This window comes from Dromiciops gliroides, chromosome 4, assembly GCF_019393635.1.
Source record: "Dromiciops gliroides isolate mDroGli1 chromosome 4, mDroGli1.pri, whole genome shotgun sequence".
Lineage (NCBI taxonomy): Eukaryota > Metazoa > Chordata > Mammalia > Microbiotheria > Microbiotheriidae > Dromiciops > Dromiciops gliroides.
This window is the reverse complement of record NC_057864.1, coordinates 307779707-307805604: the sequence shown is the minus strand read 5'-3', so window position 1 is coordinate 307805604 and position 25898 is coordinate 307779707. Positions and strand designations below refer to the sequence as shown.

The 25898-nt window shown below is 36.4% G+C and overlaps 1 protein-coding gene across 1 annotated transcript in view; it reads left to right on the top strand.

Moving 5' to 3' along the window:
* The window catches only part of CEP162 (centrosomal protein 162), a 118803-nt gene that overhangs the window by 17678 nt on the left and 75227 nt on the right, over window positions 1-25898 (top strand). The window contains exons 4-7 of the mRNA XM_043964663.1: window positions 18113-18256; window positions 19141-19321; window positions 23603-23670; window positions 25773-25894. Coding sequence (XP_043820598.1) covers window positions 18113-18256; window positions 19141-19321; window positions 23603-23670; window positions 25773-25894 — 515 coding nt within the window. The remainder of the gene's footprint in view (window positions 1-18112; window positions 18257-19140; window positions 19322-23602; window positions 23671-25772; window positions 25895-25898) is intronic.

Here is a 25898-nt window from a genome sequence, read left to right as displayed (position 1 = left end):
CAACCAAACATTGGATAAGACAGAGAGGAGCCCATGGCCATGACCAGAAAGAAGTTTTCCTGAGGATTTTTTCATTAAGAGACATGGTGCAGTGGATAAAACACCAGTCCTGGATTCAGGAGGACCTGAGTTCAAATCCAGCCTCAGACACTTGACACTTACTACCTGTGTGACCCTGGGCAAGTCACTTAACCCTCATTGCCCTACAAAAAAAGAGACAGAGAGAGACATGAAAGGTGGTTAGCACCCAGCTTAGTGACAGATGAGGTGACAGTAGACAAGGCACCACTGAGAATAAGGCAGAAGATTAATAAATATGATCTGGGCCAGGTAGCCGTCAGCAAAGTGTGTATTCCCAAGGGAGAGAGGAAACTTGTAGCCACTTCTGAATATCCAGGGGATATTTGCATTTCTTGGAAATCATCAAGAATCTGCCATACAAAGTCATTTGGGCAAGTGAGGATCCATGAAGAAGGAGATTTGTGTTGGTGTATGGAGAGCTGGACCTGAGTAGAATGGGACCCACACCTGATTAGAGCTCCCGAATATTCTGTTCACAGATTTGGAGGAGGCAGGTTAGATGCAGGACCATAAATTTAAGATAGAAGCAACCTCAGAGGTCACACAATTCAGCCTCTTCATTTTATATATGAGGAAGCTGAAGCTGGTTTAAATGATGGCACAAGGTCATGGTAAGCATCAGAGATAGGATTAGAGCTAAGGTCCTCTTCTATATCCAGCACTCATAGGCTCAAACAGGTTTCCTTTTTTATGCCTAAGAAAGAGGATCCATTTGTCATCATTTGTCAGCTAAGTAGAGAAGTTTATAGTTTGCAAAAAGCTGATACTGAAACTTGTTTCTTAGCTTTGTCTCTTAGCTGAAAGAGGAGAGACTGCTCTCTGCACCCTTTCAGGCAGGAGAGGGAAATGCTGCGGCACAGGTTCCTAGGGACTGCTCTTGCTATCGGCATACACGGATTGAAATAATGAGTGGAGAATAAGCTGTGAAACACTGGGAGAAATGGATTCTGTATTAGTGGGACTTTTACTATTGTTGTTGTTTGTCCTTTGTTCTCGAAGAGGACCATGACATTGGGAGGTGATGTCATAACTTGCACTGAATTGGATTTAAGTGAGACATGGCTATGCAGAGTCACCAACCTCACTCTCTCCTCCAGAGCCATCTGGGTCCAGTGGCAAGATATACATCAAAATGACTGGAGATGGCCCTGTCACACAGCTAGTAGTGATAAGTGTCTGAGGCTAGATTTGAACTTGAGTCCTCCTTACTCCAGGGCCAGTGTTCTATCCACTGCACCACCTAGCTGCCCCTGGGACTTTTACTACTTGAATGGTGATACTTGACTTGGGAATCACAGACTAGTGCCACTGTTTCATCTTTTGTTCTTTGCATCTCCATGATGGAGAGAGAAATTTGAATCCTAGGTTTTATTCCTTGTGGAGGAATGATCATAGTCCTGGAGTTTCAGAGCACAATGGGAGCTCCCTGGGCGATAAAAGGAGGTTGAATCCAAAGAAAGGAAAAGGGGAGCCCCTGCTTTTATTAGACTAATTATACAAAAGGTGCAGTGACAAAGGACCAAACTGGTCAGACACTGGTGCAGAGAGAAGGCCTGAGCTAAAGGCTGGTCCATGTGCAAGATGTTAAGAAGGTTTCCACAGTGGAATGTAGAATGACCTAGCTGGGCTATTTTTAAACATATTATCATTAGGACATAAAGGGATGTAGAACAAGAAGAGCTTTGAAGTCCTTTATCTTTAGAAATTGAATTACTCCCAATCCCTGCTAAGTGCTAAGTGGAGAAATAGATGCACAAGTATCACCAGCTTCAGCAGAATCCAAGATGAGGTGAATCCAGGATGAACACACACCATGATGTACAGGTTTAGCATATGACTTCATAAGGCAATAGAGTTTGGACCAGGATTGAGACTGTATAAGACTGAAAGCTGCCGTCAACAAAAGAGGTTTGATACTGAATACCATTTGGGAGGAGCAAGGAAGGCGTTATGCCTTTAAGTAGCATTAGCTGGAGAGTGGAATGAAAGGTAAGATACATCATGTTGTACTTTCAGATGATGAGAGGAACTCAGAGTATGTATCCATGCCAAGCTTATTCACCATAACTTTCAGCTGGAGCCTTGTAGACTTAAGAAAAGTCTATCTATTTAGATAAATAGATGTTTATTCTGAGTTACTCGTTAACTTTGGAAAGCCATGACCAGGATGGATGTGAAAGTGTTTCAGGGAGACAGTGTTGTAAATAGAATTCCTTGGTGATAGAAAAGTTCTCCAGATGCTTCTATTTGCAGATGATATTGCACTGCCTTTTACCGAGTCCCAGAATACTACAAAACCTTCCCAGGAAAATCCAAAGATACTAGTTTAAAAACTGAAAAAAACAGATGAAAAATGTATACATATTCCTGAGGTAATTATAGATGGTTAGATAGCACTTTTTAAGTATCTCTAAATCTTTATATAGATAAGATGTCTATTTTTTGACTGTTGCAGATGGACACTGACCTTGGTCTAGAGTGAAAATAGAAGGCCAGGTTACATTTATTCTCTCAGTGAAGCTTTTAAAACTGTGAGTCGTGGGTTGTGCCTTTAAAATTATGGGTGGGCCATAGCACAATTGATCCTGAATATAGTGGATATGGAGTCAAGAGAGACCCAAATTTGATGTTTGCTTGCTGTATAACCATGTGCACACAGCTGAGCTTATTTCTTTGAGGGGCTGTTGTCAAATGAGGTAATATCTCATCACATGCTTTGTAAATCCTGTAAATTTAGATACTAATACTCTCTGTGTGTGTGTGTGTGTGTGTGTGTGTGTGTGTACATACACCTACAGGCATGTGTATTTCGTTTTCTTCTTTGTCTCTGTGATGTCTTCTCTCTGGGTATTCCTTCCAACAGTACATATTATAGCACACTCATTCATGTCTTCTCATGCTTCACAATTCTTGTCCACATCATCCAGTAAATGTTCCACAGTAAGTCTACCAAATGAAGTAAGTGACTTTCTCTACATCTCTTGACATTGTATGGATACTGAGGTAGTGTATAGGCTCTCAATGAAAGACACCCCCCACCCCCCCGCTTCTCTCTGATGCCCTTTATACAAATTGTGCATAGTTCATTGTTGATAATACAGCTTCTATGATCTGTCATGTAGTTCTCCATTACCCATTGGATGACACATAACCTTAATTGTTCAGAAAAAGTGGTATCACATGATTTACAACTACATAACAGTGTCACCTGAGCTGATGATTCTCAGATCTACTTATCCAACCCTAAACTTTTTCCTAAGCTCCAGACTCTCAACTCCAGTTGCCTTTTGCACATGTGATTTGAGATATCCTGTAGACATCTTAAATTCCTCACGTCTTTATCTATGGAGAATCTCTCTTCCATTTGGACCTTGCACAGGACAGGTTCCATAAAAGTGCTAAACACCTTTGGTGAACATATGTCTCCCTTTTTTATACATCAAAGTTATTTCTGTTTAACGACAGATGGTAAGGTATCTTTGATGGAGCCATATATGTGTGTATACATATGTTAAAGTAATGGGCCTGTATACCATGTGTGTATATATGTGGCATTATCAAAGGTATATGTGTATGTACATATATATGTATATACAGTGTTTATTTCTATATATAGGCATATATAGACATGTACACATACATACACACATATAGGAAATGCCTTATTGGAGGAGGGCCTTCAAGAAAACATTTTGTTTTAAAATCAATTACTTTTTTATCATTGTCTTAGGTATTACTTATTTTTGCTTGATATATGTATATATGAGTGTGTATACATGTATTTATTTATATGGCATGTACACATGTGTATATGCATATGTATTATACATACTACATATATATCTCAAGCATATCACCAAGGTAAACAGTTTACAGAATGAGTATAGATTAGAGGTATGTGACTCTTAAAATTTTTATCTCCATTGAATTCAAGAAGTGAGTTGTAGCATAGAAATTATTTTGTTTTGCTCATTTTTATATATTAACAGATGGTGTTTATATGTGTACATATGTGAATTTTAAATTTTTGTTGTTATGTATTATTACTAGGTATCTACACATTCAGAAAGAAAACTCTGAAATGAATCATTATGCCATTGTAATATCTATAGGACTGTATATTTTAAAAAATTAATTGTATAAGAAAATATCTGTAGAAGTTATAGATATGCATACACATCTTATATATTGATGAACAAAACTAGAAGAATAGTAAACAGTAAAACATGGAAAGTAAGTCAATGAGGATTTTTTTCAAAACAAAATCTTTTCTCTTTACTCACTATGGCATGATTATATTCATACATTACAATCCACAATGTACTACACAAAACACAAATATGGGAAGAGTTTCTGGACTAGACCAAGTATAAACATGCTAAAGGCAGTGCAGTTTCGAAGGTGTTGAGGGATCCATTCTCAGATACCTGAAGGAGGGGAGGATGAGGATAATGACTGCTTTGAAAAATAACAATAGTAAAAAGAAAGATAGATCAGATGAGGTGGAAAGGATCCATATATACAAAAGTATTTATAGCAGCACTTTTCTTATAGCAGAACTGAAAACAAAGTGGATGTTCAGCAAATGAAAAATGGTTGGACAAATTGTGGTAGAGAAATATAAAATGGGGAGGGGTGCACTAGATGGTCCCTCCCACCCCAGTCAGTGTGCCTATGTTTCTAAAGTACTTTGCAAACCTTAAAGTGCTATATAACTGGCAGCTTTTATTTATCCAAGCACATCCCATTAGAAATGCTTCAGCAGAGGCCTGCTGCACAGCACTATGGTGGATTGGAAAGAATGCTTGATTTGGAATTTAGTTCCAGCTGGTTACTAATTAGCTACATGATCTTGGGCAAGCCACCTTACCTTTCTATACCTCAATTATCTCATCTGTAAAATGATGGGGATTAGCTAAAAGATGCCTTCTGTCACTCACTTTCTATGATTTCAGTGTATATCAGATAGCCCAGAATATCCTCATCTGATCCATTTATAGCACTGCTTCCTGAAGAAACCACTTATCTGTCTCTCGAACATTGAGTCAATCTTTCTCAGGTTTTGGCTTGCTGCATCCTGTTTTAAGCATCTTTTGACCTCCTATACCTAGTTTGATGGGAATCCAGTACTGTGAAATCTTCCATGGTCTGAATAAAATAAGCCAGTTTGAAAAGTCTGGGAGTTTCCCTTAAAGTGGCGAGTATAAAAACTTGACAACATATTGTTACAGAAACTGAGGGAAAGCAAATACTGTTGAGTAGCACCTTAGTAAGGTCTTCATTCAGTACTTGTTGCTAAATTTAAAAAAAACTTGGAAACATTGATGATGTAGTTAGATTAACTTTTGTGTGTCATCACTGATTTTAAACAGATTTTTAAGAATCACCCATGTGCAAAGCAATATCCAAGTGAAATTAGAAATTTTAGGTTCAATTGTGCATTTTATTAGGATATTTTTAAACATTTTAACCATTATTGAGCATAGACATTTCCAACTTTAAGAAAACTTGGTAGAAATCATACTGAAATTGGTCTTTGGGTTTCTTTTCTCTGCTTTATCCCTCCTTGTGTTGGGCAAATGGTCCATGTTTATCTCATAAATAGAAAATGTTAGGTGCTATAGGTTCCCATAGGTCCAGAAGATGACATTCCTGGATACAAAACAACATACTGTAGTAATAGTTTGTTAATGCATTGATTACCTTTGTGTTCCCCTCCATTAGGGTTCTCCAACATAGCCCTATGTATCACCTTTCGTGTATGTATGTATATTTATATGCATGTGTATATATGTACACATACATGTATATATAGTTGTAAATTTCCATATTATATAAAAAAATATATGTACATTGATGTAACCAATTCCTCAAGTGTCATACTAACCCAAATACTTAATAAACAACAAATAACTGATAAAAAAATAGAAAATGTTCAGTGTTTACTTTTACTTTTTGAGATTAGTATTTTTGTGGCATGTGTAAAAATTCTTTTTGGATAGCTTTCATTTGTTAGTCTTCCAGTCCAGTTCTCTTCCTATACCAGCAGTAGCTAATTTTTGAAGTGTTCAACAACTTTTTCTGCCACTGTTGCTTAAGGCCTTTTCAGAAAAGATAAATCAGGGATGATTATTCATATTACGAGAAACTTTTTGGATTTATAAAAGTAGACCCTAAAATCTTCTTTTAAATAATCTCTCTTAATATATGTGATTTAAATGTGATTTAAGATTAATTTTGTTTTATCTGCACCATCCTGAAAGAATTTATCTATTGTATAAAATAACATTGAGCCATATTTAATAGGTCTATTCTCACTAACATGATTAGATAATTTTGAACTTGAAAAAAGCTGAATAATATAGATAACTTAGGTAAATGTGTAATGACTGGTAGAAACTATTGTTGTCTTATCTTTCCAAATTGTTTTTCTTTTTGGAGGTTTTTCCTTTTTGCTTTGATTCTTCTCTCATTACATGACTAATGCAGAAATATGTTTAATGTGATTGTACATATATAACCTATATCAGATTATTTGCTGCCTTGGGGAGGGGGGAGGAAAGGGAGGGATGGAGAAAAATTTGAAACTAGAAATCTTATAAAAACAAACGTTGAAAATTATCTCTAAATGTAACTGGAAAATAATAAAATGTTTATATGAAAAAAGATACAATATGAAGAAATAGTATCTAGAGAATAATACATCCTATGATTATATTAATGTAAACATTAGAAATGTTAATGAATAGTGGATCTCTTCATTAAATTATATTATCAAAAAAAAAAAAAGAACTACATTGCAGGGGGTAGCTAGGTGGTGCAGTGGATAAAGCACAGGCCCTGGATTCAGGAGGACCTGAGTTCAAATCTGTCTTCAGATATTTGACACTTACTAGTTGTGTGACCCTGGGCAAGTCACTTAACCCTCATTGCCCTGCAGACAAACAAAACTACATTGCACTCCAAGGGAGGGAGTTCCTTAGCCCTCTGAGGGAGTCTGTGAGTGGGTGGACATGGAAACCAACAATTGCGTTTCTGATCTTAGGATGGACAGGGGCAGAATGTAAGGGGATGCAATAGCATAGGGCCCTGTGACACAGGATAATGAGTAACTTTCACTATACCACAATCCTTCCTTCAGTAATTATGTCTGTGAGGGAGGCTTGTATGTATGTTACGACCGAGGGAGAAGGAAAGCGGGAAGGAGAGAAGAGAGAGGAGGAGGGAAGGGAAGAGAGAAAAAGGGAGAGAGAGAAGAGGAGGAGGAAGAGGCTATTGTACTTATTATATGAGCTGGACAGGGGAGGGAGGAAGAGGGGTTGTTTTTCAAAATTCTTATGCCATATGAGACACATACAGAGAATAAAAATAGAAGGTATCTTCCACATCATTTTAAAAGGGCTTGAAGGAGTAATTATAGGGATAAAATAAGTTAACATTCCTTTGGGGAAAAGCCCCTCAGACAAATGTAATGCAAGATATTGGATAATGGAGTGGGATAGGGAAGATTAAAAGCTACAGTTCACAAGGGCTGAGTGCCAACTGGTAAAAAGAAGGAGGTTGTTAGAATGTGAATGGGTTAAACTCTCTGACAAAACAAAAGAGAATGGCAAAAAGGACTTTTACATATTTCATAATTTACATTTTCTTTTCTCAAGATATTTAACCATTTCTGTTCCACCAGCCATAAATTTTCTCTTTTCTCAGTCTCTCCAATGTTGAATTTTTCCATCTTTGCCACATTGGTTGTTGTGAAATAATACCTCTAAGGTATTGTGATTTGCATTTCACTTATGACCAATTTTGAACAATTTTTTTGGATTGTTGTTGGCAAAATCTATATGTCTTCTTTTGAAAGTTATTCATATTCTTTGACCACTTATCAGGAATTGATTCTTAAAATTATAGATTTCATTTGCTTATAGATTTTGGATGTCTGACTTTTATCAGAAATGTTTAATAAAAAGGGTTTTTTTCCCAGTCTTTAAATGCATTGATTTTACTTGTTTAATTTTTTTTTATTTTGATATAGTCATATTACTCTTTTTTGTCTTTTATAATAATATCTGGGCCAACACCAAAAGAATAATATTGAAGTTTAGTGTTAAATACAAAGCATGTCTCTTTTTAATTTCCCCCCAAGATCTTCATAGTAATGATGTGTATATATTGAAATGGGGAAGAAAATAGTATTTTGCTCAGGATTAATTTTAATTTAATGTTATATTCTGGCCATAACCTTATTTGGTTAATTTCTGTCTCCCCAACCAGAATAACTCTCCTGTAACTTGCTTTACATGCACACGCACACCACTAGGTGGCACAGTGAATAGAGTGGTGGGCCTGGAGTCAGATAGATTCATCTTTCAGAATTCAAATGTGGCCTCAGATACTTATTAGCTGTATGACCCTTGTCAAGTCACTTAACCTTCTTTACCTACATTTTCTCATCTGTATAATGAGCTGGAGGAGAAAATGGCAAACCACTCCAGTATTGCCAAGAAAACCCCAAATGGCATCACAGAGTAGGACATGACTGAAAAACAAAAAAATACACACATACATACACATATATAATATACATAGATGTACTTTTAAAATAAAAGGCACACTATACTTGTTAGTGATAAAAGAAACATTTGATTTGGTAATGCAAAATGTTGCTTTTGAGGATCTCCTTGCACCTGACAAAATTATACATAATTCCTTTGAATTATGTAACAGAAGATAATATTGTTAAGCTCTTTGACTTTCGGTGTAAAGCAAGGGATAGAGTGAATCTTTGAGACGTACTTCTCACCACTGGACAGAGAGCTAATGTATCAAAAGTCTAGAATCTTCAGACTTGCACAATATATTTATTTGTTTTGTTTGACTATGCATATTTGTTACAAAGGAGGGCTTCTGGAGTTGGAGATGGATGGTAGGTTGGAAAGTAGTGACCAATATACAAAAAAGAGCATTAGTAAAACTTTTAGTTCACAAGAAGAAACAAAAAATCTTACAAGATATAGATAATAAGAGTTATTGTTTCTATCTTATTAAATATAAAATAGACATGTGTATACTTTTCTGTTTTTTATTTTTATTTTTTCTCAATTACATGTAAACAAATTTTTTTTAAGTTTTGGTTTTTTTAATTTTGAGTTCCAGATTCTCTCCCTCCCTCTCTCCCCTCCCCACTCCTTGAGAAGGCAAGCTTTGAAAGCAAGTCTCTTAATCCTATTTGCCTCAGTTTTCTCATCTGTAAAATAATCTGAAGGATATGGCAAACCACTCCAGTATTTTTTTTTTCAAGAATATCCCCAGTGTGGTCATGAATAACCAGACATGACTGAAATAACTGAACAACAACAAATACATTTGCAGTCGTGCAAAATATTTCCCCATTAGCCTGTGTGTATACTTTAAAGAAATAAAATAAATTGAATGCAGCAGCTTATCCTCTTCTTATACAAACCTTTTGTTCTTTGTATCTATGTTCATGTTGATGATAAAACTAAGTTCAGAATAAAAAATTTAATTTAAAAATAAGTGAAATTTAATTTTTTTGAAAAGCGAACATCTGAAGTCAAAACATGATGGGAAAACAGAAGGTTCACAGGTACTGAACATATGGTATAAATGATTTCTTTTTTTTTCTTTCTTTTTTTTTTTTTTAGGCAATGGGGGTTAAGTGACTTGCCCAGGGTCACACAGCTAGTAAGTGTCAAGTGTCTGAGGCCGGATTTGAACTCAGGTACTCCTGAATCCAGGGCCAGTGCTTTAACCACTGCACCATCTAGCTGCCCCCATAAATAATTTATTGAGGAGCAGCTAGGTGGCGCAGTGGATAGAGCACTGGCCCTGGAATCAGGAGTACCTGAGTTCAAATCCGGCCTCAGACACTTGACACTTACTAGCTGTGTGACCCTGGGCAAGTCACTTAACCCCAATTGCCTCACTAAAAAAAACCAAAAAACAAACAAACAAAAAAGAATGACACGTATGAGTTAAGTTTAAAAGGTATGTCAAACTTTGTTTTTAAAAAAAAATGTAAATTCCAGTCAACTTCATAGAATTTGTAATTATACTCAAATTAGCATTCAAGAACTAAGCTTAGTTTTAAGCAAAAAGGAGGATATGTGTTTCACTTATAATTGTTGAGAGAGTAGGATCATATAATTTGGAAGTCTGAGTCTTTTTACTTCCTCAGAATTCTGTAGTTAAAGCTGAGGCAAAAAATACTCTATTGGATCTGTGATCTCATTAATGTGGGTAGAATATTCAATATTGTAGACCCACTACATGCCTTACAATCCTGCCTGTCTTGTACCACTTTTATCTTCCTATAAATTTGCTACAGTGATGTCCACCCAACATGCACAGCATCTTTCTGTCTCTTAATATTCTGTGAATACCAATAAAATATGTGGCCTGTTCATCAGTTATCCCATGGCTATGCTGTGACTAGCCTCTTTTCCTTTGTATTTCTTCTCATCATGTGTTGCAACCTGCTGTCACACAGCATGAGCCTTTCTATCATAAATAACCTTAGGGCAGACAACCTTAGCATAGTGTCTGGCAAATAGTAGGCAATTAATACATGCTTATTGACTGAATATGTTTATCTGTTTTATTTCTTCCATGACATTAGAAGTTAGAGCATCGAACATTTTTTTTTCTGTTATATCTTTCAGGCTTTTATAGCTTTGAGATATATATATAAGGGAAAAACCTGACATTAATGGAAACCCTTGAAGGCATCACTTTGTTCTACCAAAGCAATTGCATTTTTATAGTTGATAAATAAGTTATGTGTTTGTGTTCTTTTTACACCTTTCAGTCAGTTGTATGATTTTGTAAAGATGTCAACTATACAGTATCATTTTTGAAACCCTGTTAGTTTTTTTCTTGTACCTTTTCAAGGATGCCCTCAACACATAGATTATCATCATAAAATTATTTATAGTTGTGAAAATGGACATATGGATGGGTATACAGCTCCTGATGTACTTTTAACCACCTTTTTATGTTAGTAAAAATGAGATCAGAATTTTTTTCCTATGCCTTTGGTATCTTCCCTTCCTTCAAGATACCTTGAAAATCAATATCCTCAAATTTTTGTTGTCTCTAATATGTACCTCCTCTATGGGTGCTTTTTAAAAAATAAAATACTTTTCTCATCATTGTTTTCTTCAAAGCCTTTTCTAGTCCTGCATATTGCATGTCTGACTGACGATAAAATCTAGCTATTTAATTTTCACTGTCTTCAGTGTTGAAGAATTTGTTATAAAAAATGTTTGTAGGTCCCTTTTTTATGTTTGGTATCCTTCTAATTTTATCTGAAAATGCCCTCCAGATGACTTGTTCTTTCTGGCCCTAAAGGGCAGAACCAGGGACAATGAATGGAAACTGCAGAGATGAATTAAGAGTTAATATTATAATTGAACATGTATAGCCTACTATATCTGATTGCTTACCACCTCAGGGAGGGAGGAGGAGTGGGAGAGATGGATAGAATTTGGAACTTGAAACTTTAAATAAATATGTTTATTTTAAAAAAAAGAAGAAAAAGTTAATGTCAGGGAAAACTTTTCTGACAGCTAGAGCTGGCCAAAAATTGAATCTTCTTCCTTGAGGTGTACTAGGCCTTTCCCCTAAGAGGGCTTCAGAAAGAGTCCTGACAACCACTTTTCTCCTGTGGTATAATGGGGACTTACTCCTGTAGGGGTTGTAGTAGATCTGAGGTCCCTTCCAACCCTCAAGTTCTCTAGGTCTCTGACTGCTTAACTGAGTCTCTCACCAACCTTCCTTGCTTCTCATAATTTTGAGACAGTATTGCCTATAAATCATCTGTTATTTAAAATTACATGCTTGTAAATATGTATATTTGTGTACATATATAATTCTCTATAACAATATACAGACACACAATCTTCTCTGTAACCTTTGGTTATGGTGTCAAGCAATCTCTGGAATTGTGCCCCCTTCTTAATGGGAATGCCAGAGGAAGTCGGAAATCCTTAATATTTCAATAACATCATGAAATCATGTGCCACCACAAAGACATACCTGCTATCTGTGTAAATGTTCACTTGTTTTCCTTTTGCTAATTTGCAAGCTTGAATCAGTGCTTCAAGTTCAGTCTGTTGTACCAGAAGAGGCCAAAGAATAGGGGTCCTGACTCAACGATTTCCTCAGTAGTGGTCTTAGCATATTCAGCAGTTAATTTACCAGAACCATTTCAGTGGCAGGAACCATTAGTGTACCAGGAATAATCTGGGTTTTCTATCTCAGTTTCTTGGAAGTCTTTTTGGAGGGTTAAAGTCAACAATTTTAACACAATCATGAATCCTGAGTGTAGTTGGGGTTCCCATCCTGTTTGTCAGGGAGGAAAGTGGCTGGATTGAGAGCCCTACACCTGGAGATAGTTACATTAGGTTTGGATAGTAGAAAAATCTTTAATCCTGCAAAGCAAGTGGCAGAGAAATGCTGGGTTTGATGTTTAGAAGGGCTTCAACTGCATGGGGAACATGCAAGTTTAAAGGGGGCACCTTTTCCACTAAGACCAAAAGGTCAGACTCTACAAGAACAGCACTGAGGCAGGGTAGGAATCCCCTGGCCACTGGGTTAAAGACTTTGCTATAGTACCCAAGTATCCCCATAGTTTTGACACAAAACACCAAGGCCATGAATAAACCATGAATAGGTGGAAGGGAAGGGTGTAGTTAAGATGAATATAGACCTAGCTCTTGGTGAGATTAAAAAAATGTTGAGGGTTGAACTAAGTAATATATTCTTGGGTGCATCTCAGAAAACTACTTTCCCAAGGAAACTTGTTGACCATACTCTGGTATCCTTAATCCTTGTTGGGGGTATCATATGAGTTGAACTAGGTGGCACTTAGGTCCCTTCTAACTAAGGCTTGGTTATTTCTCCTGTAGTAGTAAAAGCAAAAAAAAAAATATTAACCCAAGTTTCATTATATTTTTGAAATGTTTCACATTACTTTCCCATACACTGGAGCTACTGAACTTCAGAAATAGTAGAAATTCCAACACTAGTAACCTGAGGGCATTAGAGGGCAGTTTTAAGATTTTTAAAAAATGGAGCGGATCAGGAGCAGACTCTTTAAGGAGATCATATAGGGATTGAGCTAACAAGGAAAAGGAGGGGATCCACAACCTGCAGTTGCCAACGAGTCCCAGAAAACCACAAAGCTGTAGCTTAGTTGTATGATGGGAGAAGTTCAGTATCGAATCAGCCTGGCAGGGTCAAGGCAGAGACTGTTGGCTGATATCAGATGTCCTAAAAACTTAACCTGAGAACAAACTGTAGATTTTCTTTAGATACTTTACGACCTTTTAAAATCATTTGTCATTGGTGCATAAAGCAGTGGTGAAAGTTAATCTAATTAGCCATCTTGATTTAAAGGTACAATATGCTTTTAGTATCATCTTTTTATATTTTCATAGAAATTAATCATAATAGTAATAATACCTTTCAGAGAGGAGAGAAAAAATAAAGATAGAAGATACCTCATTAAGGTTGGCTCTGATATGAGTCACAATTGGTATGAAAATGCAATTTGCCTAAAAATATCATAAAAGTAACAGTTAGGACAACATTTAAAAAGTAGATGAATGCTATGGAAGTTTGTAATCCTGGTAGTAAAGGAAAATAATATTAAGGGAAAGAAAAAAATTAAAATGGCATATAAACATGCTTTAACAAAAACACCAGATAGTAATAAAACAAAGTCCCATTGAGTATTTTATTATGAAATAAGATTATGAAACAAGACTTACTCAAGCACCTGTCAATGAAAAGGTATCAAATACAAAGCCATCATAATATTTGAAAGCTAGAAGCATGAAAACTTGAAATATCTATGAAGCTTACCAAAAAAAACCCCAACAACAGTAAGCTTTGTTTTTAATTACCAATCATTACTGATGCTGACTGAGAGGAGCAGAGCCAGGAGAACATTGGACACAATAACAGCAACATTGTGTGATGAACAATGGTGATAGACTTGGCTCTTCTCAGCAGTGCAATGATCCAAAACAGTTTCAAAGAACTCATGATAAAAAATGTTCTCAACATCCAGAAAAAAGAACTGTGAATTATGAATGCAGATTGAACCAAACCGTTTCTACTTTTGGACTGGTTTTTTTTCCTTCTTTTTTGAGGTTTGTCCCTTGTGCTCTGATTCTTCTTTCACAAGATGACTAATGTAGAAATGTTTTATGTGATTATACATATACAATCTATATCAGACTGCTTTCTGTCTTGGGGAGGGGGGAGGGAAAGGAGGGTAGGAGAAAAAAATTGGAACTAAGAATCCTGTGCAAACAAATGTTGAAAACTATGTTTATGTGTAACTGGGAAATAATAAAATACTTTAAAAAATTACCAGTCATTGTTAGAGGATGTAATACGTCAGTGGTATGCAATTGGTTTGACGTTAGATTAAGAAACAAACTGCTTAACAAAACTATAAGAAAAACTGTCAAACACAACACCACGGCTAAGTGGAAAAAGTTTCCCTGGCCTATTAGGGAAGCATCTAGTTTTCAGATTTTTTTTTTTTAATCTTGCTATTTACACCAAGAAGCCAAATGATTTTGCCCAAGGTTAATATCCCAGAAAATATCCCAGAAAGGATACTTGAACCCAGGTGTTCCTGACTTTGAAATAACTTCTTTGTGAATTCACAGCAAAAACATAAATATCTATTCATTTTTAAACAAGCAGTTTCAGATACTTGAAATTAGTCTCTTAACAGTTGAATCTATAACAGTTTATAAGGCAAAAGAGTACTGGTCTATAATTATCAAATATGCACATTACAGATGTTTTAAGATTATGCAGTTAACAAATTTCCAAACCCATGAAACTTTTAAACACTTTGTCAATGCAAATATCACAATAAATCGGGACTTTTTAAAAACATCTTATTAGAAGACATATTTCACTTAGAATAACTATGATAAATTCAATTACAACTGAATCTGTATTCCCAAATGGTATAATTCTTAACTTATCTAAGGTCCATCTACTATTAGCATCTCAATATAAGACCATTATTATCAATAAACTAATTTTTATATTGTGACAAAAACTCTGGTGATTGAGAAGTTAGACAATTCCCCAGATTTAAATTGAACTTGATCTATTAACTTTAATTAGGAAGTTCAATTAAACCTGGATTTAAAATTTCTAATATTGGAGATCAATTCCCAGTTAAAGTTTTAACAAATTTCTTAAAAGAAGGTTAAAAAAAATCAAACTGTAGTCACTCTTTAATTACCTTTTTGTGTAAATTACCTCACTGACAATTCTGCTTTGAGAGGCAGAGAGAATTGCATAACTTAGCCCAAGATAAGGAACTTACTGAAATTAATTGGTTGGGGAGGGCAAAGGGAGCAACTGGCTAGAAGCCCCCACAACCTTCTCCTTCTCCTCTCCCCAGGCTTGGACAACAAGGGGAAAGAATTTAAAAAAAAAAAAAAGCTTGCTTTTTACTCAGGGACACATGCACGTGCATGCGCGTGTTCACACACACATACACACACACACACACACACCATTTTAATACAAAGCACACCACAAGGACAGACACAACAACAATAAGCAGTGGTGGTAAAGATTCTTAAAATAATTTAACATGTACAAATTAAGTCTTCCTCTATATTATCAAAACCCCATTAATTTGAGCCAGACTGATTCATCTTTTTTAGAGGGGGAGGCCCTGTCAGAAGAGGGGGGAGCCTTTGGAAAATGGCATCCCATTCAGAACCCTCAATCTTTGGACCAGCAGAAGCAAGAGTAAACTCAGAAAGGAGACCCTACTATGGCCATCAGTGCTGCTAGTCAGACTTAGTTAAATTCTGCCCATTTTCCAAGTACTTACAAACACATAGTCCATAATTTGAAAACAAAGCCCATCAGCTGTCCTTTTAGGACCAATCAGAGGGACCACATATGGTCCTATAATGACTAAAATTCTAGCTGTGATGTTTAACATTTAATGTGTGGTCGTCTGACCTGACCCCAGTGTGGGGAAGAAACTAGCTAAGATTTACTGATCAATTCAGCAAGAGTTTAGGCTTTTAAGTATTTATTAAAGTGTATTAGAAGTTAGTGAAGAGAGATTGAGAACAGATTTCTTATAGAATGGAAAAAATCCTAGCTTGGATCTATTTGGGATAACCAGAGATAAAACCTTGCCTTTCCCTAACAGCCCTTGTGAAGTTCTCTGTCTGCCTCCAAACCAAAGTCCTGAACAAAAGAGAATGCTTCTCAGCGGCGTCTCCCAGAAGCCACCTGTTAAACAGGAAGCAGGGCCGTCCTCACACACAGCTCCAAGCTAATTGGTTGATGGCACTGTTTGACATGACTAACAGGCGGTAACTTCCAGACGCCAGGCTGCTTCTGGACACTAAGTAACATATTTTCTTTTCAGGCCTGGTTCTCACCATGTCCCTCTCAGCAGGGAGTGGCTCTCCAATTCTCACAGTCCATAATTACAAACTGCAACCATCCCTTTCTAAGGGATGTCAGAATGGACCCAAGTTACCAAGTCATCCATGGGCATAACAAGATCCCCAATCAAAGAACTCCAGGAACTCAAGCAAGTTCTGAATTTGAGAGACTCACCTTGGCTGAGCCTCTGAGTTTGAGTCCAGATTGGAACACAAAGGATTCCTACTGGCTCCAAGCATCCATAGTCAAAATGGGAGCTGACCAGGCAGGGAAGTCTTCGAATCTTGGTGAGACCTCCAATGTGTCAACCTGAAAATTAATGAAAACAATATAACAAAATTAAGGTCTTTAATTGGGGCAGAGAAGTTGCAACTCGTGGCACTGCTCATCAAGCTCTAGGGTACCAGAAAAGGGACAGGGTCTATATGGGGTCAAAACAGAGAGAATTATGAGACTGCCTTTGGGAAGAGTAAGTTTCTCACAGTTTCACTAGTTAAATTGTTTTACATAAGTAAAAGTACATAAAGAAAGCTTGGGGATTCCTGGAGGGTAGAGTTTGGGAGATCTACAAAATAATCAGCCTGGAATTGACAAAGTCTGGTGGTGAGCTCTAGACAATTCATTGGCCTGGGACCAATGAATTGGACCAGGCCGGCTTTAGTCAGTTCTCAGTCTACTGAGTTTGTTAAGATTTACTCAATGCCTTGGAATTTTTTTCCTTTAGGGTCTTCTCATGTTTTGTGGGTCCCATCATAGCATTCTTTTATTTAACAAAAAAAAAAAATGTTTTTATTTATAGTTTTGGGTTCTGATTTTTATCTGTCTTTCCCTCCCTCCCCTAGCCTCTCCTTCTTCCCTGAGACAGCAAGCAATCAGATATGAGTTATAAATGTATGATTATGTAAAACATTACCATATTAGGCGTTTTGTACAAGCAAACTAGATTAAAAGAAAAAAATGAAAGTGAAAAATAGCATGCTTCAGTCTGTTCCATCAATATCAGTTCTTTCTTTGGAGGTGGATGGTATGTCTCATCAATAGTCCTTTGGGATTGTCTTGTATGATTGCCATCATAGGATTCTCCATGTTTATTCTTCTTTCTTACTACATAACTGGCCCAACTCCTTTTCCAATCATATATTTTCCAAATATCTTATGAAACTTTTATACAACTAGTATTCTTTGATTATATGCTAATGCATGCTTATGTTTACCATGAGGGAGCACCATTAGGGTTTGTTTCACCTGTGGTTTTGACTCTTTGGAGATTGTGATTTTCCGTGCTATATGACAAGAAATCATGAGCCAGAATACTGCAATTATTTTTTTCAGTACAATCTCTAAAAGAAGTTATATTTTGAGTGAGTAATGAAATTATATAGTTATACTTTTGTCTTAGTGAGTTTTGATGGACTATAACATAACTATTTTGCTAGATGGCATTCTTTTCCTTGACTTCAACACAAAATTTTATTATAGCAATTGTTTATTAAAGTACTCCATTGTGCCCTAAAGCACTTTCTGAACATAAATATTCATCTGCCTTTATCCTCATTCTTAGGAGCACTTGGAACAAATGTAAGCTTTTTGAAATCACAAAAGATTTCCCAGCCTATTGTTGAGATGGGAGAAGCTGCTGGTAAGGTGCACCCCTGCAAGAGCAGTGGGACTTCTGTGATAAGCAGAGACAGTTTAGAAACAAATGGTAAGAGAGAAGGGGTTGGGAAGGGGCAGTTTTGGAGGAATGGGGTTTAAGATTAGTTGATTAACTATAATTATTAAAAGTACATTTACATTTTGAAGAACGAATTAATCTGGGAATATTTTGGAACCTCTTCCCCTATAAGGCTTTGATTGAAGACCTACTTGCCTAGAATGATTTAGTAGACTTCCTTGAAGCTTTAGATAACTTCTGTAGGCCCCTTTTGCCCCCATATGTGATTTATAAATTTCTCTTGTTTATGGTATGGTGAGGGAAAGAGATAATGGAAGACAGAAAATTAAATGAAAAGAGTTTTGGTTGTTTTTACAGTTTTTGTCACCAGGGAAATGGTGGAGAGGGACCTTAGGTATTCCTCAGTAAAGAATTACATTCTTGTACACAGTCCAATTAGAATTAAAATGGTCTTTTATTTGGATGCTAGAGAAAGTGACTTAGAGGGAAGTGAAAGACTTTGCTTCAAGGGGAGGAGATGACTTAGAAACAAATTCCTCCCAGAACTGAAGGGAGCCTGAAAGCTTTTATAGAGGATAAATGGGGTTACCACCTGATAATAGAAAATTCCTTTTGGGGGTGGGAAAAGCTTGAATGAGGGGTGGTGGTCCTATGTCTAGAGTTATCTCTGTCCCAGGCCTCTCAAGTAGTAGCCACACCTGATGGACTTATCTCCTCTTACTTCTTAGATGTGTCTGTCCTTTAGTTTTGCTTCTCAAGGAGAAAACTCTGAGTTATCCCAGTGTCCTAATTTATCCTCATATCCTAATTTAGCCCCATGTCAGTTTTCATAATTTTTTATGTGGGTATGTTAAATATTAAAATAAATATAGTGAGACTTTGTATGCATCATTAAACATTTCTTTCTAATTTAGATTCAGTTGTTGCTTCTGGGCCTAATCTTGGCATTTTGGGATTGGACACATTAGAAGAACAAGAAGAGAAGGAAAGATTTTTTGCCAGACTTGAAAAAGGCCTAACATCAAGCATTGACTATTCCAAATTAAATAAGGAATTGGATTCTAATGAGTCTACACAATTAAAAGATTTACTCAGGTAATGTCAAAACATGTCCAAAGAGAAAATTTAAATGAATTATTTTTACAGTATATCACTGAGGACAGGTGTGTAAATTGAAGAGGCCAAAGTTTTGCTCACATTTGAAAAATAGGAAATTAGATCATTACTCAATTCTTTGCTTAATATATTAAGGACATTTCTTGTCTGTAAGTAGAAAATTGATTATGCTGTATAACTGAAGAGGCATTAGAAAGGATATCCTGCTCTACTTACTTCTCCAGCTTTTCTGAAATTGCACTGAGTAAAGCAGAATTACCCATTCCTTTGAATATTATTCATTCTGGTGGACTCTCTATTTGAAGAAAATATGATAGAGTATGACATTAAGTCATTAAAGCATTATTGTGAATTAGTTTATCAGACCCGCTTTGCATAGTGAGAGGCAACACGGAGTCCCTGGATATCATTATAACAGCAATGAACTATCCAAAAAGAAGACAGAAAACGAAAGTGGTATTTAAGGACATAATCAATAATGTTTTGTGTACCAATAACCAGTCAGATGACATCGAAAATGATTTGGGGAAGGCAAGAAAACAGTTTTAAAAGAGGTGCTGCCGTTTAATTTAGTAACAAAATTTGATGAAGTATAACTGTGTCATGATGCACTGGAAATCATTTATCTGAGTGCCTGTCACTCTTAATTTTAGGAGAAAGAAGCAGATGACCAAAAATCAAGATAATGTGTAGGAACTTTAAAAAGTATACACACATTTCAGATTGTAGGGTATACAACTCCTGGGGTTAATACCCACATAGACTGTTGTTTTCATATCAAGTCCAAATGGACAGGAAGTTTGGTATCATGGATAGAGTTCTGAACCTGGTATCGGGAAGTCCTAGCTTCAGGTTGCTCTTTTGGTACTTCTCATTGGGAGTTATTTTTTTCTACTTTATAGGTTTATCAAAGGCCATGGTGTCATTGAAAATCTTATGCTCTTTTTGGCATGTTTAACATATATCTATCCTAGAAAAACCAGGCACCAGCATTAATTTATTAAAATTCCAGGTATGTTACATTAGTAATGTAAGAAATATTGATATTACCACGAAATCAAATGCAGGGTACAGTCAGTGAAAAGACAGACAATAGTTAATCTAGCAAATAATGAACTTTTTAATAAACTGGAAATGAAATGTTCTTGCCAGGTACTCATAAAGATGTATACACTTGTGGGGCAGCTAGGTGGCGCAGTGGATAAAGCACCGGCCCTGGATTCAGGAGGACCTGAGTTCAAATCCAACCTCAGACACTTGAGACTTACTAGCTTTGTGACCCTAAGCAAGTCACTTAACCCTCATTGCCCCACAAAAACAAACAAACAAAAAAGATGTATACACTTGACAAGTACGAAGGACTGTAGTTTCTATTGTAATATCTCCCTTCAAATAATTATTTTCCATCAGAAATAGACATTTAATTTTGTTTGGGATTGAGAGAATAGGAAATAATATCATTATCTATCAGAATACACTGTTCTAGATACAAGATACAGTTAAGCTAAAAACACATTGCTTTTAACCTAAATAAGAAGAAATGGAACATTACTGTATATTTGTTGTTCTTTTCCAAAACAAAGTTGAAGAGGATGGTCAGAAAAATATAAATCCTCACTAAAATATGACCATTTATTTTTTCTCTGACATTGTAAAATGATGGTGGGGATGACAAAATGGATGAAGGAAAATGAGTGGAGAAGTTAATCTTAGGAGAGATGGTAAGAAATAGGAAATTGACTGCACCATCCACTGACTCTAATGAGTGATTCTGGTTCAGATTTTGTTGATATTGTTGCCAGCCTCCTGCCTGCCTGGAGTCCTGCATCAATCTCTCTGGACTTCAGGAAGACAGAATTGGTTGGCAGTCATAAGAAAAAGTGACAGAAACGGTTCATTGGGTGCATTATATTTTATATAATTAGAGTCTGCCTAACATCCTTCTTTGGACCTTTGATTTTTGCAGCCCATGTTCAGCTTCCACTCCAGGATTAGCTTGACACCTAATGTGTAACTATGGGTGTTCCCCAGGTCTCTGACCTGAGCCTTATTCCCTTCTTCCTCCATACTATTTCACTTGGTGATTGATCTCACCAGCTTCCATAGATTCAATTAACATTTCTATGCTTATCCAGCCCTAACCTCTCTGCTGACCTCCAGCTGCCTGTTAGACTTCACTAATGGGATGTTCTGTAAACATCTTAAACTCAACATGTCCAAAACTGAATTCATTATCTTTCCTTCCAAACCCTCATGCCCCCCAGACTTCCCTATTTCTATCAAGGGTACCACCATTCAATCTCCCAACCTCAGACTCACCCTTGACAGTATGTACTTTCTCTAACCCCCTGTGTCCAATCTGTTGCCAAAGCCTGTTAATTTTACTTTCATAATATCTCTCATATATGCCCACTCCTTTCTTCTGCCACTGCCACTAGCATGATGCAGGTTCTCATCACCTTCTCGACTATTACAATAGCCTACTTGTGGGTCTGCCTGCCTCAAGTCTCTCCCTACTCCAATCCACCCTCCATTTGTCTGTCAGAATACTCTTCCTTAAGTCTAGGCCAGACCACATAACACCATCTATTCAATAAACTCTGGTATTTTCCTATATGGGGCAGCTACATGGCACAGTAGATAGAGTACTGGGCCAGCAGTCTGGAAGAAATTAATTCAAACCTGATCTCAGACACTTTCTAGCTATGTGACCATGGGCAAGTCACTTAACCTTGTTTGCCTTAATTTCCTCATTTCTCAAATGAGCTAGAGAAGGAAATGGCAAAACACACCAATATCTTTGCTAAGACCCCAAAAGGGGTCATGGGGAGTCAGATATGACTGAAAACACTGAAACAACAAATTTCCCTATAACTTCTGGTTTTCAAAGCCCTTCATTACCTGGCCCCCTCTTGCCTTTTCATTTTTCTCACACCTCACACACACACACACAAACACACACCCCTCTCATGTACTCTTAGATCTAGTTACACTAGCCTCATTACTCTTTCTCAAAAAAACTCCATCTCCCAGCTCTAGGGATTTTCACTGGCTGTCCCCAATGCCTGGAATTCTCTCCCTCCTCAACTCAGGATTCATGGCTTTTTTCAAGTCTTAACTAAAATTGCAACTTCTTCAGGAAATCCTTTTACGATCCCTCTTTTTTTTTTTTTGGGTGGGGCAATGAGGGTTAAGTGACTTGCCCAGGGTCACACAGCCAGTAAATGTCAAGTGTCTGAGGCTGGATTTGAACTCAGGTACTCCTGAATCCAGGGATGGTGCTTTATCCACTGTGCCACCTAGCTGTCCCCACAATCCCTCTTAATTATAGTGCCCTCCATCTGTTTATTCTTATTTGTGCTGTACACAGCTTGTTTATACCTAGTTATTTGCACATTACCTCCCCCATTATATTGTGGGCTTCTTGAGAGTAAGGATTGTCTTATTCCTTCCTTTATAGGTCCAGTGCTTGGCACATAGTAGGCACTTAATAAATATGTTCATTTACTGACTGATGATATCTGTCCTCAGCATTCACCAAACATTTATTAAGCACTTTCACTGTTGAAAGCATTGATTGGAGTTCCAAGGTTCCAAATATTTGTGACAGTTCTTTGATTTTTCTTGGGTCGGCTTCTCCTGAAATTGATACAGATAATTACAAAGTTTCATATTAATTAGATATTAGTTGTGTCTCCTTACTAGAAGCAGTTAATATTTATTCCTGTGTTTTTATTGATGGATGAATTTTTAAAAAAAACACATTTTAAGAGCAGAGACTCTTTCTTGGTTCTCTTCATATCTTTACAGCCATTCCTCAGTCTCCTTTGTTGTCCACTGTTTCTGCAGTGCTCTAACCACTCCTCCTCTTAAAATCCTTAGCTTCCTTCAGAGCTTCTCCTATGAGGTGCCACCTCCTATAAAGGGCCTTTCCTGATTCTCCCCAATTTCTGATACCTCCCTCTTGTCTCCTCCACTAGAATGAAGCTCCTTGAGGAAGGGGACTGTCTTGTTTCCAAAAAACACAAAACAACCTTTTTTTGTCTTTGTATTCCCGCTGCTTAGTACCTAGTTAACAATAAATACTTGATGATTGTCTCATTCTGAAATATTCTCTGTCACTCTCCAAAGCTCTAACTTCTACTTTAATGCAAGAATACTTGGGGAAATGAATGGTTATAGAGATAAATATGCCTGGAATTTTGCTTGATAACAGTATAGTTTAATTATAATCCTAATTAAAATAAATGTTTTATATAGAAATAAAACCAAATTGGAATCAACTGAAGATGAAAATGAGGATGATTCTAAACATGAAGAAATAGCAGGTAATTCCATGTTAGTCTTTAAGCAATATTGTTAAAGATGTAATATGAGCTACATTTTCCAATTAACAGAAAGAGACATTGTAAGATGAGAGTACCATCTGGCAAGAGGAAAATCAGTGTAGTTTTGTGGAAGGAGCTTTGAATTGTCAGGAAGGCAGGTTGGGTTATAGTTCTGGTTGCTAACAAATTATATTATCTTAGGCAAGTCATTTAAAATACCCCATACTTTAGTCTCATCTCAACGGTGGGATATACTAAGACTGAAAAATTATAGTTATCTTACTGCTACAAAATAGATAATCTTAAGTATGCTCAAGCAATTCAGTACACAAGAAGGTACAGATGTCAGAAAATAAGGCACAACAATTGGCAAAGGGTCTAGGTAGGCAGCAAGAGACCCCATAATTGAAGGGATGAGATGATGCCAGCAGAACAGATGTATAGCACTAGCAACCAAGTAAATCCTTCCTGATCCAGAAGCAAAATCATGGTCTAGCCAAGAGCTTCTTATATCCTTCTCCTAAGGAAGTTCCAATTTCAGAGCAATAACAGTCCATTTTCCACAGGGTAAATGAGTGTACTTGGTTGGAAGGGGAGAGGGAAAAGATGTGGAAACTAAAGACAGATCCTAACGGAAGCCTTGGCCACTATGATTCTAGGAACCGTAAGCATTAGAATATTTACCCTAAGCATAATAACACATTTTGAGCTTTTTGTTTTAGGAGGCTTTGGTCCTAGACTTTTATTTTATTCATATAGGGAACCTCCTGATGAAGAAAATTCTTGTACCACTATGCTATGCTGCCTCCTGTCTAAAAAAATTCTACTTAAAAGAAATTGTATTAAATTATTTTGGTTGTTTTCTGAGTTCAGTTCCTATTTGGATATTTATTAATTTGCCTTCTAATGCTCATTAAAGTATGGGTTGTTGTCCAAATTAGAACTGTATTTTATCCCAACATAAACCATTAAATAGTTAAAATTTGAGTAATGTTGGGGTTTTTTTTAAGATTTTCACTGTTTATTCATTTTCTATCACCATATTTCAAGTATTACAAGATTTGTTCAGAATTAATTTTCAGGTAACTTTTCCAAAAGATTTCTTCAAAGACAACTCTTCAGGTGTTTTACTCAGTATATTGCTTTTTCATAAAGTACTATTGCTTTAATATAGCCTTCACCCGAAAATTTCAATTCAGGCCCCTCCTTCTATAATAATGTTCGAATAGATGAGAGCTAAGCCTTACTTCTTGCACCCATAACAGTTTATTTAAATATTAGAAGCTTAAAGGGTCATTTTTCCATAATTGGGGTGACCTTGGTTACTTACCAGAAAGATTATTTCTCCAAAGATTCCTGACACCATTATATATTCCCTCTCTTCTGTCTTCTTCCTCAAGAAGAGTTATATTTTATTCTAGAGGCAGGAGTGAGTCACTGGAGAAAGTGACATGGCCAGACATCGACTTTTGGCATCACTTTTGGAAACAGTATAAAAGGAAGGTACAAAATGCAGGGAGACCAAATAGGAGTATAGACAGCAGGTCATGTTTATGAGTGAAGAGAAGGGGAGAGATGACAAAAGATAATTACAGAGGTAGAATTGACAAAACTTGATAAGCAACTGGATATGAGGGATGAAGAAGAGGGAAAAGGCTGGGACTGTGTTTGTGAACCTAGGTGACTGAAAAGATGGTGGTATCCTAACCAGAAGTTATGAAGAGATGAGAGTTTAGGAAGAGAGAATAAATATTAGATAATAAAAGATTTTAAAAATTCAAAACTATTAAAAGTATCTAAAAGTTTTGGTTTTTTAAAATCCCAAAATAGTAAAAAATAAGTGTGAAATAGTAAATATTTTAGTAATATCTTAAAAACAGTGAATATTTTTAAATTAGTAAATATTTAAAATCCCCAAATAGTAAAAATAATTGCCCTAATTCTCATTAGGACAAATTTAATCCAGAGTACCTTCATATTGGCTTTGGAAGAAATTATGATTAATTGTCCTTCATTTTATTTGGAATCCCACATAACATTTTTCTGGAATTTAAAAATGTTGAAGTGTTTTCCTTTTTTGTGTGTTTTTCTTTTGCCTTCAGAAAATTACAGTGATGATTTTGAAGATGAGGGTGACGTTGAGCTATCATCACTTACTGAAAAGGAAGAAAATCAATACCAGCAAAATCCCAAATCTTCAGAAGAGATAAATGCTACAGCCAAGGTAT